At 36.0% G+C, this 14,317-nt stretch overlaps 2 protein-coding genes and 1 pseudogene across 2 annotated transcripts; 1 reads left to right on the top strand and 2 right to left on the bottom strand.

Moving 5' to 3' along the window:
* Positions 1-1,773: 1,773 nt before the first annotated feature.
* LOC113352682 lies at positions 1,774-3,369 on the top strand (annotated as a pseudogene).
* An 85-nt stretch (positions 3,370-3,454) lies between these two features.
* LOC113354455 lies at positions 3,455-4,542 on the bottom strand. Its single transcript, XM_026597783.1, has 2 exons — positions 4,406-4,542; positions 3,455-4,322 (listed from the first exon to the last, which is right to left on the bottom strand). Exons 1-2 carry the CDS (start codon positions 4,485-4,487, stop codon positions 3,511-3,513), a joined length of 894 nt encoding a protein of 297 aa, XP_026453568.1. The 5' UTR covers positions 4,488-4,542; the 3' UTR covers positions 3,455-3,510.
* A 360-nt stretch (positions 4,543-4,902) lies between these two features.
* On the bottom strand, positions 4,903-7,065 carry LOC113354454 (GDSL esterase/lipase At4g16230-like). Its single transcript, XM_026597782.1, has 5 exons — positions 6,697-7,065; positions 6,402-6,532; positions 6,065-6,310; positions 5,694-5,973; positions 4,903-5,576 (listed from the first exon to the last, which is right to left on the bottom strand). The coding sequence occupies exons 1-5, from the start codon at positions 6,998-7,000 to the stop codon at positions 5,350-5,352; spliced, it is 1,188 nt and encodes a 395-aa protein (XP_026453567.1). The 5' UTR covers positions 7,001-7,065; the 3' UTR covers positions 4,903-5,349.
* Between the last annotated feature and the right edge of the window lie 7,252 nt (positions 7,066-14,317).

The following is a 14,317-nucleotide window of genomic DNA, read 5'->3' as shown; positions in this document are numbered from 1 at the left end:
GCGCATTGGAAGGATGGTATGACAGGGATATGAAGAAGTTAACTATGGAGAATGATAAAATTATTAAGAGTAAAATAAAGGTGACTGTGAACACGAATAATCTGTGTGAACAACATACATAGTTAAGGGAATCTCATGATATTCTGATGAAGAAGAATGCTTCTCTTTACCAAGATGAAATGAAACTCCGGTCTCGCCTTCAAGGTTTAATAGGTGATGATTTTGATAAGTATATGGAGGATATGAAAAACAGTGGTCTTACCTTGTCCCAATATTTTATTTCTCAACATGTAGGTAGTCACATTGGGATGACTGCCTCAGCTTTATTTTTGAAACTTCCTCGTTTGGAGAGATTTTATCGCTCTTATGTTAATTTGATGTCTTTTGTATTCGCAGCGTCTGAGAGATCCTACCAGTCTACCATTCAGAAGTTGAGGTCTAACTTGACTAAGGCTCAAAAAGAGCGCGGGAAGCTCTCCGTGGCACTTTCTTCTTCCGGAGATAGGGCGAATAGGAGATGTTTGTATCTTGAGAGATTGATGGAGGTTTACGTGGAGAATACCAAGAGAGCTGCCGCACGGGAATGCCATATCAAAGCCCAATCTCTCGTTGATCGAGTTTGTCTCAACAATTCATTCCCTTTGTTGGATGTGGATCCTCTCGATGTGGCTGATGATGATGAAATTACTGAACCTGACAGCGATTATGATTATGATAGTTGCGATGATGAAGGAGCTCTTCTTCTCGATGATCCACCCAAAGAGGATGAAGCTGGTAATGATGTTCCTAAAGACCCAAATCCTAATATTGTTACTAATGCTGAAAAAGATGCTGGAATTGTTGATAAAGAAGCTGAAATTCCCGCACCAAGTGATGATTTACCTCAGAATGATCTTTAGCTTCTTTTCTTCTTTTGTCTTTTATGTTTATGGATATTCTCTAGTCTTTGAGTGCGAGTCTTATTTATCTCTTTTGCTGCACATTAAAGAAACACATTTCTATTTCTATGCAAAGTTATTTCTAAGAAGGCGAATAATACCTCCATTATGTTATTCCCATACCTGCCTCTGCCATTTGCATTGTGAGAAATAACTTGTACGTCAATTTTTTAGCATGTTCTGTACTTCTTTCCGTCCTTGTGCGTTATTCATCTTATTCGATTTTACTTATGCGTCCTTTAAGCATTAAATATGTATTGTCTTAGTTTGTACGTCAAATTCATCACCTGCAAGATAATAAGCGTTATGTTCAAAGTGGTCTCTGTGTTTTATAGTGAGGTCTTATTGAGCCTCCCTAAGTGGAGGTCTTAATCAGCCTCTCCCTGTTGATAGGACTTATCTTTGCGCCAGGGTATTATTTTGGTCGTGCGGCAAAATCGCAGGTGGTCATTACCTTTGCAAGTAATAACTCATTGATCTTGCCTTATAATCTTTCGTATTATTGTCTTTGCAGGATATATTGACGCGTTAATACGACAAGTCTAATTACTCCGTGAGTAAAAGTCATGTGATATCGACGTCTTTTCAGAATCATTTAGTTGGTAGAGGAACAAATGTTAAAAAGATCCTTGGATGAAGATGCCAGACACAATTTAATCCAGCCAGCCAAATACACCTTTTTGTCTTTACTAATGGGGGATTAGGTTCACATATTACGAGGTTAATTAGTGAGTTTAAAATATTAAGTTATGAGCAACATAAAAACAACAATAAAAGCTTTAAGTACCCTTCCACATGAAGGTATACCAAATTACAAACACACCTTCATCAATCCATGGAGATCCTTCCCTTTACACTTCTCTTCATTTTCCTGCCTTTCATTGTGATCCTAAAGGAAGCAATAAACAATTTTGTAAGAGAAAACCTGAACTCAAGATTGCCTCCAGGGCCGTGGAAGTTACCTATCATAGGGAACTTGCACCAATTGTCAGGCTTACCACATCAAACCCTCCGTAATTTAGCGAAGGAACATGGTCCTCTTATGCATCTACAACTTGGTGAGGTTTCTGCTGTTGTCGTCTCTTCGCCAAAGGTTGCTGAACTGATTATGAAAACACATGACCTAAGTTTTGCGGATAGGGGGGAACTTTTTTCTGCAAAGATTCTAACTTACGATTACAAAGATGTGGGATTTGCTCCATATGGTGATTACTGGAGACAAATGAAAAAGATTTTTACCTTGGAGCTCTTAAGTGCTAGACGTGTCCAGTCATTTCGTTCACTTAGAGAAAAAGAAGTGTCGGAACTCATTAAAAGTACATCCTTGACTGGAACGGGATCACAAATCAATCTCAGTAAAAGAAATTATTCTTTAACAAGTGATATAGTATGTCAGGCAGCATTCGGTCAGAAATGCGAGGAAAATGAAGAATTGTTGTCATTGATGAATCAAGTAGTTAATATGGCAAGTGGTTTTGATATTGCAGATATATTTCCTTCACTGAAATTCCTTCACATAATCAGTGGTATGAAGCCTAAACTTAATCACTTATTTCGTAAAGTGGATAAAATCTTAGAAACAATTATCAGAAAACATTTGGAGCATAGGACAGCGTTTAAGGATCATAACATGCATGAAGTGAAGGAAGATCTTTTAGATGTACTTCTACGAGTAAAAGAGCAAGGTGAACTTGACTTTCCAATTACAAATGAGAACATTAAAGCAGTTATGGTGGTACGTAATACTCGCGTCGCATCAAACCAATCTGTATTCTTTAGTTGTTTCAATGATCCGTTTCTTTGTTATGTTTAGGAAATTTTCGCAGCAGGAACAGATACATCATCAAGTACAACAGAATGGGCTATGTCAGAGATGCTGAAAAACCCAAGAGTTATGGAGAAGGCTCAAGCCGAGGTAAGGAGGGTCATGAACAGAAAAGGAAATATTGATGAAAGTGAATTACAGGAACTAAACTACTTAAAACTAGTTATTAAAGAAACTTTAAGGATGCACCCTTCTGCTCCCCTACTACTCCCACATCTATGCAGAGAGACATGTGAGATCGACGGGTATTAAATACCGAGCGGAACAAAAGTCATCATCAACGCTTGGGCAATCGCAAGAGATCCAGGACAATGGCATAATCCAGATGCTTTCGAGCCAGAAAGATTTGACAACATACTTATCGATTACAAAGGAACAAATTTTGAGTATATTCCATTTGGGGCAGGTAGAAGGATGTGTCCAGGTATGGTTTTTGGCATATCAAATGTTGAGCTTCTACTTGCTCAACTGCTCTACCATTTTGATTGGAAACTCCCCAATTGGGTCAAGCCAAAAGACCTGGACATGACAGAGCAATTTGGTGCAGTTGTCAAAAGAAAAAACGATTTATATTTGACTCCTGTCCCTTATACAATCTCATGTTGATTCCTTTAGAATTAAGCTCACATATATGGAATAAAGGTAGCATTCAAAATTTTCTATTTATAATTCTTTCTTTACAGGTCCAACCATTTCGTTGCATTCTCTACATTTGAGTGCCCATGAAAATGGAAAACTAATTAATTTCTACGTATACTTGTGCATTCGATTATGAAACCGAAACAAATGAAAGAGAGTAAATAAATCATCAACCACTGTGTTTAATTTGAACAGGAATTTCCACAAAATTTTAAATCCGTGTTTAACAGTAGATTGTAATGGAGGGTTTAGGGCATTCATAGAAGATATATAAAATGCAGAAAACCCCACAAAACCAAGAAGGACTAGAAATTTGAATACCTGATGCAAAATCCAGCTTCTCCCATTCTTCTCCGCCTCTTCTTTTTCTTCTATTTCAGCTTCACTTTCATGTTCAGAAGAACCATTGTTTGTGTTTGGCTTTTCATTAAAACCAATTCTTGAACCAGATGGTTTTGATTTTTGCTCTGGTCGTTGTTGTTTCAATTCATTCCTTTTTCGTTTAAGTATGTTAACTCTACCATTAGGATTGGAACTAAGAAAATCTTGTTTTGGGGATGAGCAATTTGTATTTTGATCATAATGTGGTTCTTCATCTGAATTAGTTGTTTTTGAAGAAATAGGTGTAATCTGAGATGAAATCAAACCATTCGATTCAAGATTTGGGGGTACCTTATATGATGAATTTGGAGGTTTTGAATCAAGAATTGGGTTTTTTGAAACATGGGTTGTTGTTGTTCCATAGAATCCCAAATCGTTTCTTTCCACCAAAATCTTCTTTCTTGATGACATGAAATGTTTGGGTGTTGATGGTTTTTTAAAGTTTTGTAGTTTAGAGGAAGAGTAACTCATATGATTTGCCATTAAATTCTCTTGGTTTTCATTTCTTTCTCTTCTTCTAGCAATCTTTTGCTTTAAATCTATAGAACAAGAAGATAAAAATTCAGAAAAGAAAAAAACAGAAAAATTTCAGGAAATTAAGCAAAACAGAGAATTTACTTACCAGATGATGATGAGAGTTGTCTAGGTATAGCAGTATGTTTGATTACTTGTTTACTATAATTTCTTGATCTTGAATCGTCCATTTGATTTTGAGTTCTCAAAAAGTTTCTGGATTGCTTTAGACAGAGAGAAGAATGAAATGAGTGGTGTTTGGTACTAGGTTTGTAATTTTGTATTTGGTATATGGAATGGGGAAGACGCAGAGATGCAGCTTTTTGGGGATTTGAATGTTTTATATTATATGACCGTTGAGATCATCTGGCACCTTAACGGTACAATTTCTTGACTTTTCAAAGGTCTTTGGTCAATTTATTTTTGAATCTTTGGGATATAATTAATTCATTCTATTCTGGAATTATTAAAGGACCCAGACTCAGTTTTGGGACCGAAACTATAAGGCTATCTTAGGACATGAAAATCAATTAAGCTAGTTAATGGGTATCCGTATTTTAGTGCTGTGAATCGCGATGACACCATTAGAATGTTTTGTCTGCTTGATTAGTACCGGATATACAGTATTACATGCATCTTGATACAGAAGAAAAAAATGTCAATGAGATTGCAGTCGGTGGTGGTGTAGGGGTTTCTCATGTGATTGTTACTCGCTTTCTGTAGAACATAAACACCCATTAGGACCACTTGTCGCGGTAGGTGTCAGTGACACAGTGCTTTGGCAATAATCTCAAGTTACATTCAACTCTACTCGTTTTCTGAAACCTTAACGCAGCTATAATAGACTAATAGAGCCAACCAATGTAAAACGAAATGTTACAACATTTTAAGAAATAGCTAGAATAGTGTCCATAAACTAGTAAGGACTTGATAAATAGACTATTGGGATCGTCATGCTGATTCCATAGAGCCAAAGAAAGAATTGAACCCTGAAGTTCCCAGAAACAATTTGCGTTACATCCCCAGTAGTACTGCGATTACTGAGTGAATCGCTCACGTGTAGAAGAGTTGTTGAATACTATATGGGTATACGTATTTAGAATCGCGCTCCAGCAACTTCTTTGCAAAAATGTAATAAGTAGCATCAGTTGGATGAGCCTCATCCCAAAATACATACTTGGATCGGTCTGCACAAACCTCTGCCTTTGCATCGCATGCTAACAAACCTCGTAATGGACCGGGAAGTGTTTGGCAACATGAATCTCTATAATTCTCAAAGCCTGGTTAAACATCAAAAACACAGACTAATTAATCATCATAATTAATGAGGTGGTTACCCAATAATTAACCTCGAATTAGCGTTATAAGAAAGATTTCCTATATGCATACGTACGTACCGTAAGATTGATAGTTATCGATAACATCAGTAAAAACTCCATAAATATCTACATATAGGAATTTAGATTCCATAAATTTTGAGTTGAACTCCATCACTAGGCTCTTCAATTTCTTGTTGAATAACATTGCTGCATCATTCATTTCACTAATGCACGCATCATCTTTCGCATGCCATTCTGTGGCATTCAAAATTCTATTTATAGCTCTTTCTAAGGGAATGCAACCAACAGGTCCAACATTTGCAACTGCAACCTTTCTTGCACCCATTTCATATAATCTCTACATAATGAAAAAAAAATAGAGTCTCCATATACATGTGCTTAGAATTTGTAAAACAAATGAAAGAGAGTAAATAAATCATCGTACGTACTGTTAGTTGAAGCCTGAATCTTGAGATCAGTTTGTCGATAAACATTGCTGGGGTTAGCATCTTTTGCTCCGGTATCGAGAGAAATGGAATGTAATAGTTGTCAATGAAATCATTGGAACCCATTACAACTACAAAAAGAGATTTCGCAAGAAATTTCTTCGAACCACGAGCACCGAACTTAGAGATTATATAGTTCTTTGTATTTGCGAAGTTATCGAGTTGTGCATCCATGTTGATTCGATTGCCCTATACATAAACAAATGTTGCTTCAATTAATTATTTATAAGAGATCTAAAAATTAAGAGGATAACGTATACATCGTTAGTGAATTACGTACTAAGATCATGCCAGTTTCATTAAGAATTCCACCACCACCAGACGCATAGTTGACTCCATGAAGAACTACGTCTCCAACTGTTGCTGGATCTAAGTAAGCAGGAATATAGTCTTTCACGCCAAACGTTTCTCCTGGTCAATATATGAACGTTATAATCAAATTTACATTTAAATTAATTTAAAACCTGAATAATGTTTAGCAAAATTATATCCTAACAAATCAAATGCATGTATAAATAAAAACCCGAAAATGTTAAGCAAAACTGTTTCCGAACTAGTCAGTAGGTACGCCATACCTACTATGTCAACGATTGTTCTTCCGTTGGTATAACGACCGGTCCAAGGTTTCCCGCGCGGAAAATCAATTCCGTAAGGACGGAAATTGTTTTTAGTAAATGTATTATGATCAATATAGTTATTGTTACCAACATCAACTAAGGAATCTCCAAGAATATATATGGCCGGACGCTGAAAACCCTTTTCATTCCCCCGGGGTGTCACTGAGCCACAACTCATGGCGAACACAACGAGAACCATAAGAACGTTCATCGTAAAATATTTAAAAAAATTTGAGTACGAATAGATTATAACGCTATACATTTTAAAGACTCAAATACGAAGAAGTAGGCTAGGCAACTTGAAAGGAACATTAATTTGTGTTGTTGTAAGGCAGTTGCATGGATCGTTGAGACATGATATTATGCAGCTCCTATTTATTAACTTTTACACTAGCTTTTATTGTACTATAAAAAGGCAGTTCACCATTAATAATAATCCGAACCAACTTAGATGAAATATCGCTTGTGAGAGGTGGACATATATTTCAGGAAACATATATAACAAGGTACAGAATTTCGATCGTATTTTGTTGGTAAGATTTATGTTTGCAGTTATGCACAACCACACATATTTATTAGCACAACTACTTACAAAGCCGGTGGCGATGTGCTTGGCCCTCTAATTGGAGTAAGTTTGTCTTAATTGCAGCAGCATTCTAGTTGTTGTCTCAGGTAAAAAACATTCTCCAAAGGAAAATTTCTTTTTTGGTCCTAAGTCCATAAGGTTATTTATAGCAGGGTCCAACTAGATTTTACTCTTATTCTAAGGTCCAAAGTTATTTGAAAACATGGAAATGACTAATATACCCCACTGTTTAAGTACGTGTGAAATAACATACTTCTACCAAATCGGGATTTTATTTATCTGGAGGTCCAAATTTAATTAAAACATATAAAGGACCATAGATTTGAGTACATAACCGATACACTGTTTACAAATTTGAGTACATATCTGCTACACTGTTTACAAATTTGAGTACATATCTGCCACACTGCTTACAAATATGAGTACACATCTGCTACACTACTTAGGAATCTGAGTACTCCTCAATTCACTTTACTTTATTGCAGCACCAGCACCTCTGCAGTCAACCATTCACCACTGCCTTCAGCTCCATCTTCTCAGTAATCTTCTATCTTGCTGCATCACAATCTTCTTAGCTTAAACCACAACTGCAACAGCTACATCAACACCATTGTCATTTCAGTTCTGCTGCAACACAGACTTGTTCTTCTTCCCTGTTTAAACAGCACTACCATCTTCATAAACCCATTGAGACGAACATCTCATCCACTGATTTTGTTCACAGTAATCACCACCTACAATTCCTCATCTATCTCATCTGTATCTTCAGTTTACATCAGCAACCCAACCTTCTATGTTCCTCCAAATCCATTTGCAGCACACCTTCTTTCAAACACACATCACAACCAATTTGTAACTTCATCAAGACCACCACCAATTTCACAAGCTTGCAAATCTGAACCAACAACAACTCCTCTTCCTATCATTCAAAATCTGTCATTTCTTGCAATAAGTTCTGAACTGCAGCTCCAGATCATCTCCATATCCAATTCCAGTACTGAATCAAACGTAACAAAGAGCATCTATTTCAGTATTTCATATACGTACTGAATCAAACATAACAAGGAGCACTTCCTATCAGTATGTGATATATGTACTGAAGATTCATGAACTACAAATCAACAGTATGACAACAACAGGTGACAGATCTATGAAAAATAAGAGAATCGAAAGAAATATTACAGTATTTCACATAAGTACTGAAGGTTAAGACTAAAAAAGGAGCAAAAACAAAGCAAATAGCGCTTCCTATCAGTATTATACATACATAATCATGGATCGAACCAAAAAAATTGGAAAAACTTCAAATAAAACAAAATTAAAAGAGTTCTGTATCAGTACGCCATATATGTACTGTCAATTCATACACGAAAAACAACTGTAACAAACCTAAAAACCATAAAAGCGTCAATCAAATCGATTTAATTATCAGAATACAATCAAAAAAACAAATCAAAAGAAGAAAAACCGAACAAAATAATCAAACAAGATGATTAGAAAGCATACCTGGAAACAGAAAACAAATATTCTCCTCGTAAATCATAACGATGCACCATCTTGTTATTCTTCTTCTTAAAAGTAGACTAGGTTTCTGTCAGTACGGGAGATAAGTACTGTTGGTTCATACACAACAATCAGCTGCATGTCAAAATAAATTAACGAATCCGTGAAAAAACCGTATTGAAACACTTCTATTTCAACATTCCATATATGTACTTCTGAATCAAATAAAAAAAGGTCTTCAAAACTAGGTTTCTGTCAGTACTGCAGATACGTACTGTTGGTTCATACACAAAATTAAACCGAAACACATCTAAAACCAACAAAATGAAACTGATATGATCAGAACTAGTGAAGAAATTGACAAAAAACATGATTATCCATATAGATCTGAACTATTTTTTAATAAAATAAAATAAACAATCAAACAATGAGATCAAAACATAATCAAACATCCATTAAACTCTGAATATAACCGAATCAAAGAAGATATTTCAGTATTACATATACGTACTCATGGATCGAACCCAAAAATCAATTAAAAAACGCGGTGCAACACAAACACACTCAGAGATCATACCAAATCGACGAAAGTAAACTCTTCCAGTTTACTATCAACATCAGATCTAATACCTAGACATTAGATTTTGCTATAAACATGAAAATTTCTCTAATCCGAGAAGAAAAAAACCTAAATTAAAATAAGCTTTTGAAGAAGAAAGGAAAAATGAAAACCTAAACTATACCAACAGTAAGGAAGTGAACCTACCGATTAATCTTAGTTTGAGTTCACAAATTGATCAACACCTCAGAAGATCTTCATAGCCGGAGCTCTTCACCGAACCACAGATGAGAAAATGAAGAAGAAGAAGAAGAATAGATCGAGAAAATGAAGAAGAAATGGATTTGGTTACTGCTTTTATATACTTGAGGGTGTTTTCGGTATTTAAAAATACGTCCCCATATGTTCCACATGTGTGCTGGACCAGGACTTAAAAAATTGGGTCCATTTTTCTGTTTTCTTTTTATTATGGACCTCCGATTATTGGGCTTTAGTGGGTGGACCTGCCACTAAGTTGGAACACTATAATAGGATCTATAGGTAATTCCTACTTCTCCAAAACTTCAGACTTTGCAGCTTTCGTAATTTGCCTAATAAAGAGGATATCGCCGTGTTAGGCTGACCCCCTAACGTTAGATATCGAAAGCGAGTTAGTTTTGAAAACTTCTTTTGTTGTATTTTTTTTTCCCATTGTAATGAATTCTAGAAAGGTAATTTGGCATGATATCTACTTGTGCCGAGACTAAATGGTCACATCGCATCATTCACCTCGATATCCTTATATCTTGTGCAATTTTTGTTTATAGGCTAGGTGAGATCATTTTTGCCCAATAACTAGCTTTGCTTGAATTTATTATATTAGGACCCGAAATGCAAGACTTTATTAAATTTCAGCTGTCATATTTGAAACACAGAATTTGTAAGTGTCGTGTCCTATTGTGATGAAGTGGGGTTAATATACATATTATGTATTTCCAGTTTGTTCTAAATATATATGTGTGAAGTGCGCCAGAGCATGTATCAAAATTTGGGTCGCTGTGAAAAGTTTAGCTTCGTTCTTGTGAGCTGGTAAGCAACCTAATTATTGTTACAAGCAAGATGATCTTATATAGGAACACGAGATGTGATGTGCATTTGGCTACAAGATGTGCAGTTCAGCAACAAGCCTCTCATAATTGTAGAGTAGTATAATAACTCTACTCCCTGGGTTGCAACTCTGTTAAACATGGATTTTAACCCTGAAGCTGCTAAAGTTCAATAGAAAATTATATCAGAGACGAGTCGAGTAACTGTAACCAAAATTGAAACAAAAGCACAAAAAAGGTTTCTTACTAAAAGTCTTATAACAGAAAGGAGGACAACACATAGGTCCATTATTACAACGGGATAAAATGAAATCCTTATCTCTGACACAAACTGAGCAGTGATATGATCTCATCAACTCCGAGCTTTATTTTCATTAAATACGAGCATTTCTCTATAATTCCAGTAACTGGTAGGGATCAAGAGATAGTGACTGTAAAGGTAGTAGGAGGGGTAGCGGTAGGGCAGTTTGTATCGGTAGCGGGAGCTGTAGCGGTAGGACACTTTGCATCGGTAGTCGGAGCAGTAGTTGGACAGTTTGTATCGGTAGCTTGAGTAGTAGTAGTAGGACAGTTTGTATCGGAAGTAGGAGAGTTTGCATCGGCGGTGGGACAGTTTGTATCGGAAGCAGGGGTAGCAGTAGATGTTGGGCAGTCTGTATCGGTACTAGTAGTAGTAGGACAGTTGGTATCGGAAGTAGGAGTGGTAGTAGGACTAGGACGGTTTGTATCGGAAATTGATGGACCAAAATAAGAACGAGCTACCGCGATGTTTGTCGATGAAAATGCTGTGACGATCAAACACATCACAAACAGAAATAGTTTGGAAGAACCCATGGTTATACTTAGGGTTTGATTGAACAAAAGAGATGAAACAACTTATGAAGAGAATTTGTTGTGGAATGAGTTTTGGTTTGCTTAACATTCATTTATATAGGAAATGACGATGGCTCAAGATTTAACTACTGAACCTATCTATCGGTTGATATGTACATGTTAAGGGACCATCTCTAATTTACTGATTGATGTGCTTCAAATTGAATGAGTATCCAAAAAAATATAACAGGGATTGTTATTGGTGTAGTTAATCTTCAACTCTTTGCAATCGATGGATTATATTTCTCATTTTGTACAATAAATCCAAGATCTATAATAGATACTAAATGCACTTAATATTCAAGTTTAATTGACAATCTATCTAGCTAATTAATTTGTAGGAGTTAAATATCGCACACGATAATAATTACGCGAAGCGAAGAATACAACCTGAGCGAGGAGCATCACACATAGCAAAGTCGAGATGACGCACCAAATGATGTCAGCAAAGTAACGAGTAAAGTGTGAAGAATTATGCGAAGAAGTATGCTATGCGAAGATGAGCGATTGTATATGAGTGAATATGTCGCATAGTGATCCCGAAAATAATGGGATTCTTAGTTGTCATTCACTATGTAAAATCCTATATAAAGGAGAGAGAGTCATTGTTTCTGAGAGGATTCTAGGATAAGTCTTGGAAAAGAAATAGGAAGAGAGAGAAAATGAGTTTAGGTCTCAAGTAGAATTGTGGTAATACTTGAATCCGCGTTGTAAACATTCTTATTCTTTTGTTAATAAAACATGAGTTTATAATGATCACCTAGAGATTGAACTAGTTATAGTGGAGTGTAGTTGTAAGATTTCTTACAACTACATTTTTGGCGCTAGAAATCAGTTCTGGATATTAATACCTGTTAATAGATCTGAAATTCTTAGGGAAATTAAGGAAGAATCCTAGAGGATCAATGAAGACAACAAGAATCATACCATATCAAGAAAGAGGTAGAGAAACACAGTGTAATAACATCTCTAAGGTATCAATTTCTGAGGCAGATTTCCAAGCGACAGTAACCGGGAGAATTCATAAAAGAAATTACGAAGGCAAGAAGATTGAAACGATAGAGGCAGAATTACCATTACAAGATTGGGAAAAGGTGAAGATTTCCTTTGCAGCAGATGAAATTCCAGAGGAAAAATTACACCCAGCAGATCCGTTGGTAATTACAGTCACAGTCGAGCGAGAAAACATTATTGCAAGCCATAGGACATTTAAAGGATGGGCGATTAATAAGACATTGATAGATACATGAAGTGCAGTTGATATATTATTTTATCGCACATTCAAAGCAATGTGATATAAGGAAGCAGAAATGACACCTGCAGCCTATAATGTTCATGGATTCAATAGAGCAGTTACAAAGCCAAAGGGAGAAATCGTGACGCGAATATTACTGGGAGAGGTTGAAATAAAGATAACACTATGTGTGATTGACATTGAGTCACCATACAACATGTTGTTGGGAAGACCATGGGTACATGGATTAAAGGCGGTAGCATCAACGTTACATCAATGCATCAGGTTTCCAATTCCAAGCGGTATAGGTGAAATTAGAGGAGACATTAAGGCTGCGAATATTTGTAATCAAATCGATGTGCGAAATTATGAAGGACGAGCCAGAAAACGAAAGGATCGATGGAGAAAAGCCAAAGAACAAAGGAAAGAAGAGGAATTTCGAATATACATGATAAGAACGAAATAAGGAAAAGGAATATCAGGCGAAGATCCAGCGGAGGAAGGTGCACGAAGTAAATAAATTAAGGAACCAACACCTATGGGAGAACCAAAAGCAAATTTTACCGCAGCAGAACCAACAAAAGAAATAAATATAGGAACTGAAGAAGAACCAAAAATATTAAGAATTGGAACTAAAATGGATAAAGAAGAAGAGGAAAAAACAATAAGCATTCTGCGAGAGTATAATGATATTTTTGCATGGAGTATGGAAGAAATGCCTGGAATAGATCCATCTGTCGCATGTCATAAATTAGACATTAAGAATAATGTAAAGCCATTCAAGCAAAGGATAAGGAAAATTGCAACTGATTACATCCTAAAATAGAAGCAGAACTACAAAAGATGTTAAATGAAGGAATTATAAGGGAGGAAAAATATCCAGAGTGGATAGCAAATATGGTGGTGGTACCTAAAAAGAACAAAGGAATTAGGATTTGCATAGATTTTACAGATTTAAACAAAGCATGCCCTAAAGACAGTTTCCCGTTACCCGGCATCATGGAACGATAAAGTCACAATGTTAGATGGGTACAAAGGTTATAATCAAATTCCTTTGGCAGAAGAAGATCAAGAACACACCGCTTTCTTCGCACCAGGAGGTTTATATTGTTACACGAAAATGCATTTTGGGTTGAAGAATGCCGGTGCGACTTATCAAAGAATGGTGCAGAAAGTATTCGAAAAATGGATACATAAAACATTGGAGGTCTATGTAGATGATATGCTAATTAAAATCAAAGAGGCGAAAGATCATGTTGATGATTTGCGAGAAATATTTGAACAAATGCGAACATTCAATATTAAAGTAAACCCAGAAAAATGTATAATTGGTGTATCATTAGGAAAATTCTTAGGCTATATTATATCCAAGGAGGGAATACAAGTTGATCTGGAGAAGATACAGGTGATTAGAGATATGCCACCACCTGCGACAGTCAAAGATGTTCAAAAGTTAAATGGGTTGATAGCATCATTGGGAAGATTCATTGCAAGATCTTCGGAAAAATGCAAACACTTGTTCAATATATTAAAGAAGGGAACCAAATTTGAATGGACAATGGAGTGCGACAAAGCATTGCAAAGCATAAAAGATTATTTGGTAAACTTATCCATTATGCAAAAGGCAAAGCAAGGAGAAAAACTGTTATTGTATCTAGCATCAACATCTCATGCATTAAGTGCATTATTGTTACGATCAGAGGAACGTGTAGAAAAACCGATATATTACATAAGCAAAA

The sequence above is a fragment of the Papaver somniferum genome, chromosome 2 (assembly GCF_003573695.1).
Source record: "Papaver somniferum cultivar HN1 chromosome 2, ASM357369v1, whole genome shotgun sequence".
Taxonomy (NCBI): Eukaryota; Viridiplantae; Streptophyta; class Magnoliopsida; order Ranunculales; family Papaveraceae; genus Papaver; species Papaver somniferum.
The sequence above is the reverse complement of the archived record's forward strand: the minus strand, read 5'-3'. Positions and strand labels throughout refer to the sequence as shown.

Excerpts from the sequence above, each read along its gene's own strand:
- LOC113354454 (XM_026597782.1), bottom strand. The coding sequence starts at position 7,000 with ATGTATAGCGTTATAATCTATTCGTACTCAAATTTTTTTAAATATTTT. Across the intron at positions 6,533-6,696 it reads AACAATCGTTGACATAGTAG|GAGAAACGTTTGGCGTGAAA; the intron begins GTATGGCGTACC and ends TATATTGACCAG. Across the intron at positions 5,577-5,693 it reads CGATAACTATCAATCTTACG|GCTTTGAGAATTATAGAGAT; the intron begins GTACGTACGTAT and ends ATGTTTAACCAG.
- LOC113354455 (XM_026597783.1), bottom strand. The coding sequence starts at position 4,487 with ATGGACGATTCAAGATCAAGAAATTATAGTAAACAAGTAATCAAACAT. Across the intron at positions 4,323-4,405 it reads ACAACTCTCATCATCATCTG|ATTTAAAGCAAAAGATTGCT; the intron begins GTAAGTAAATTC and ends CTTGTTCTATAG.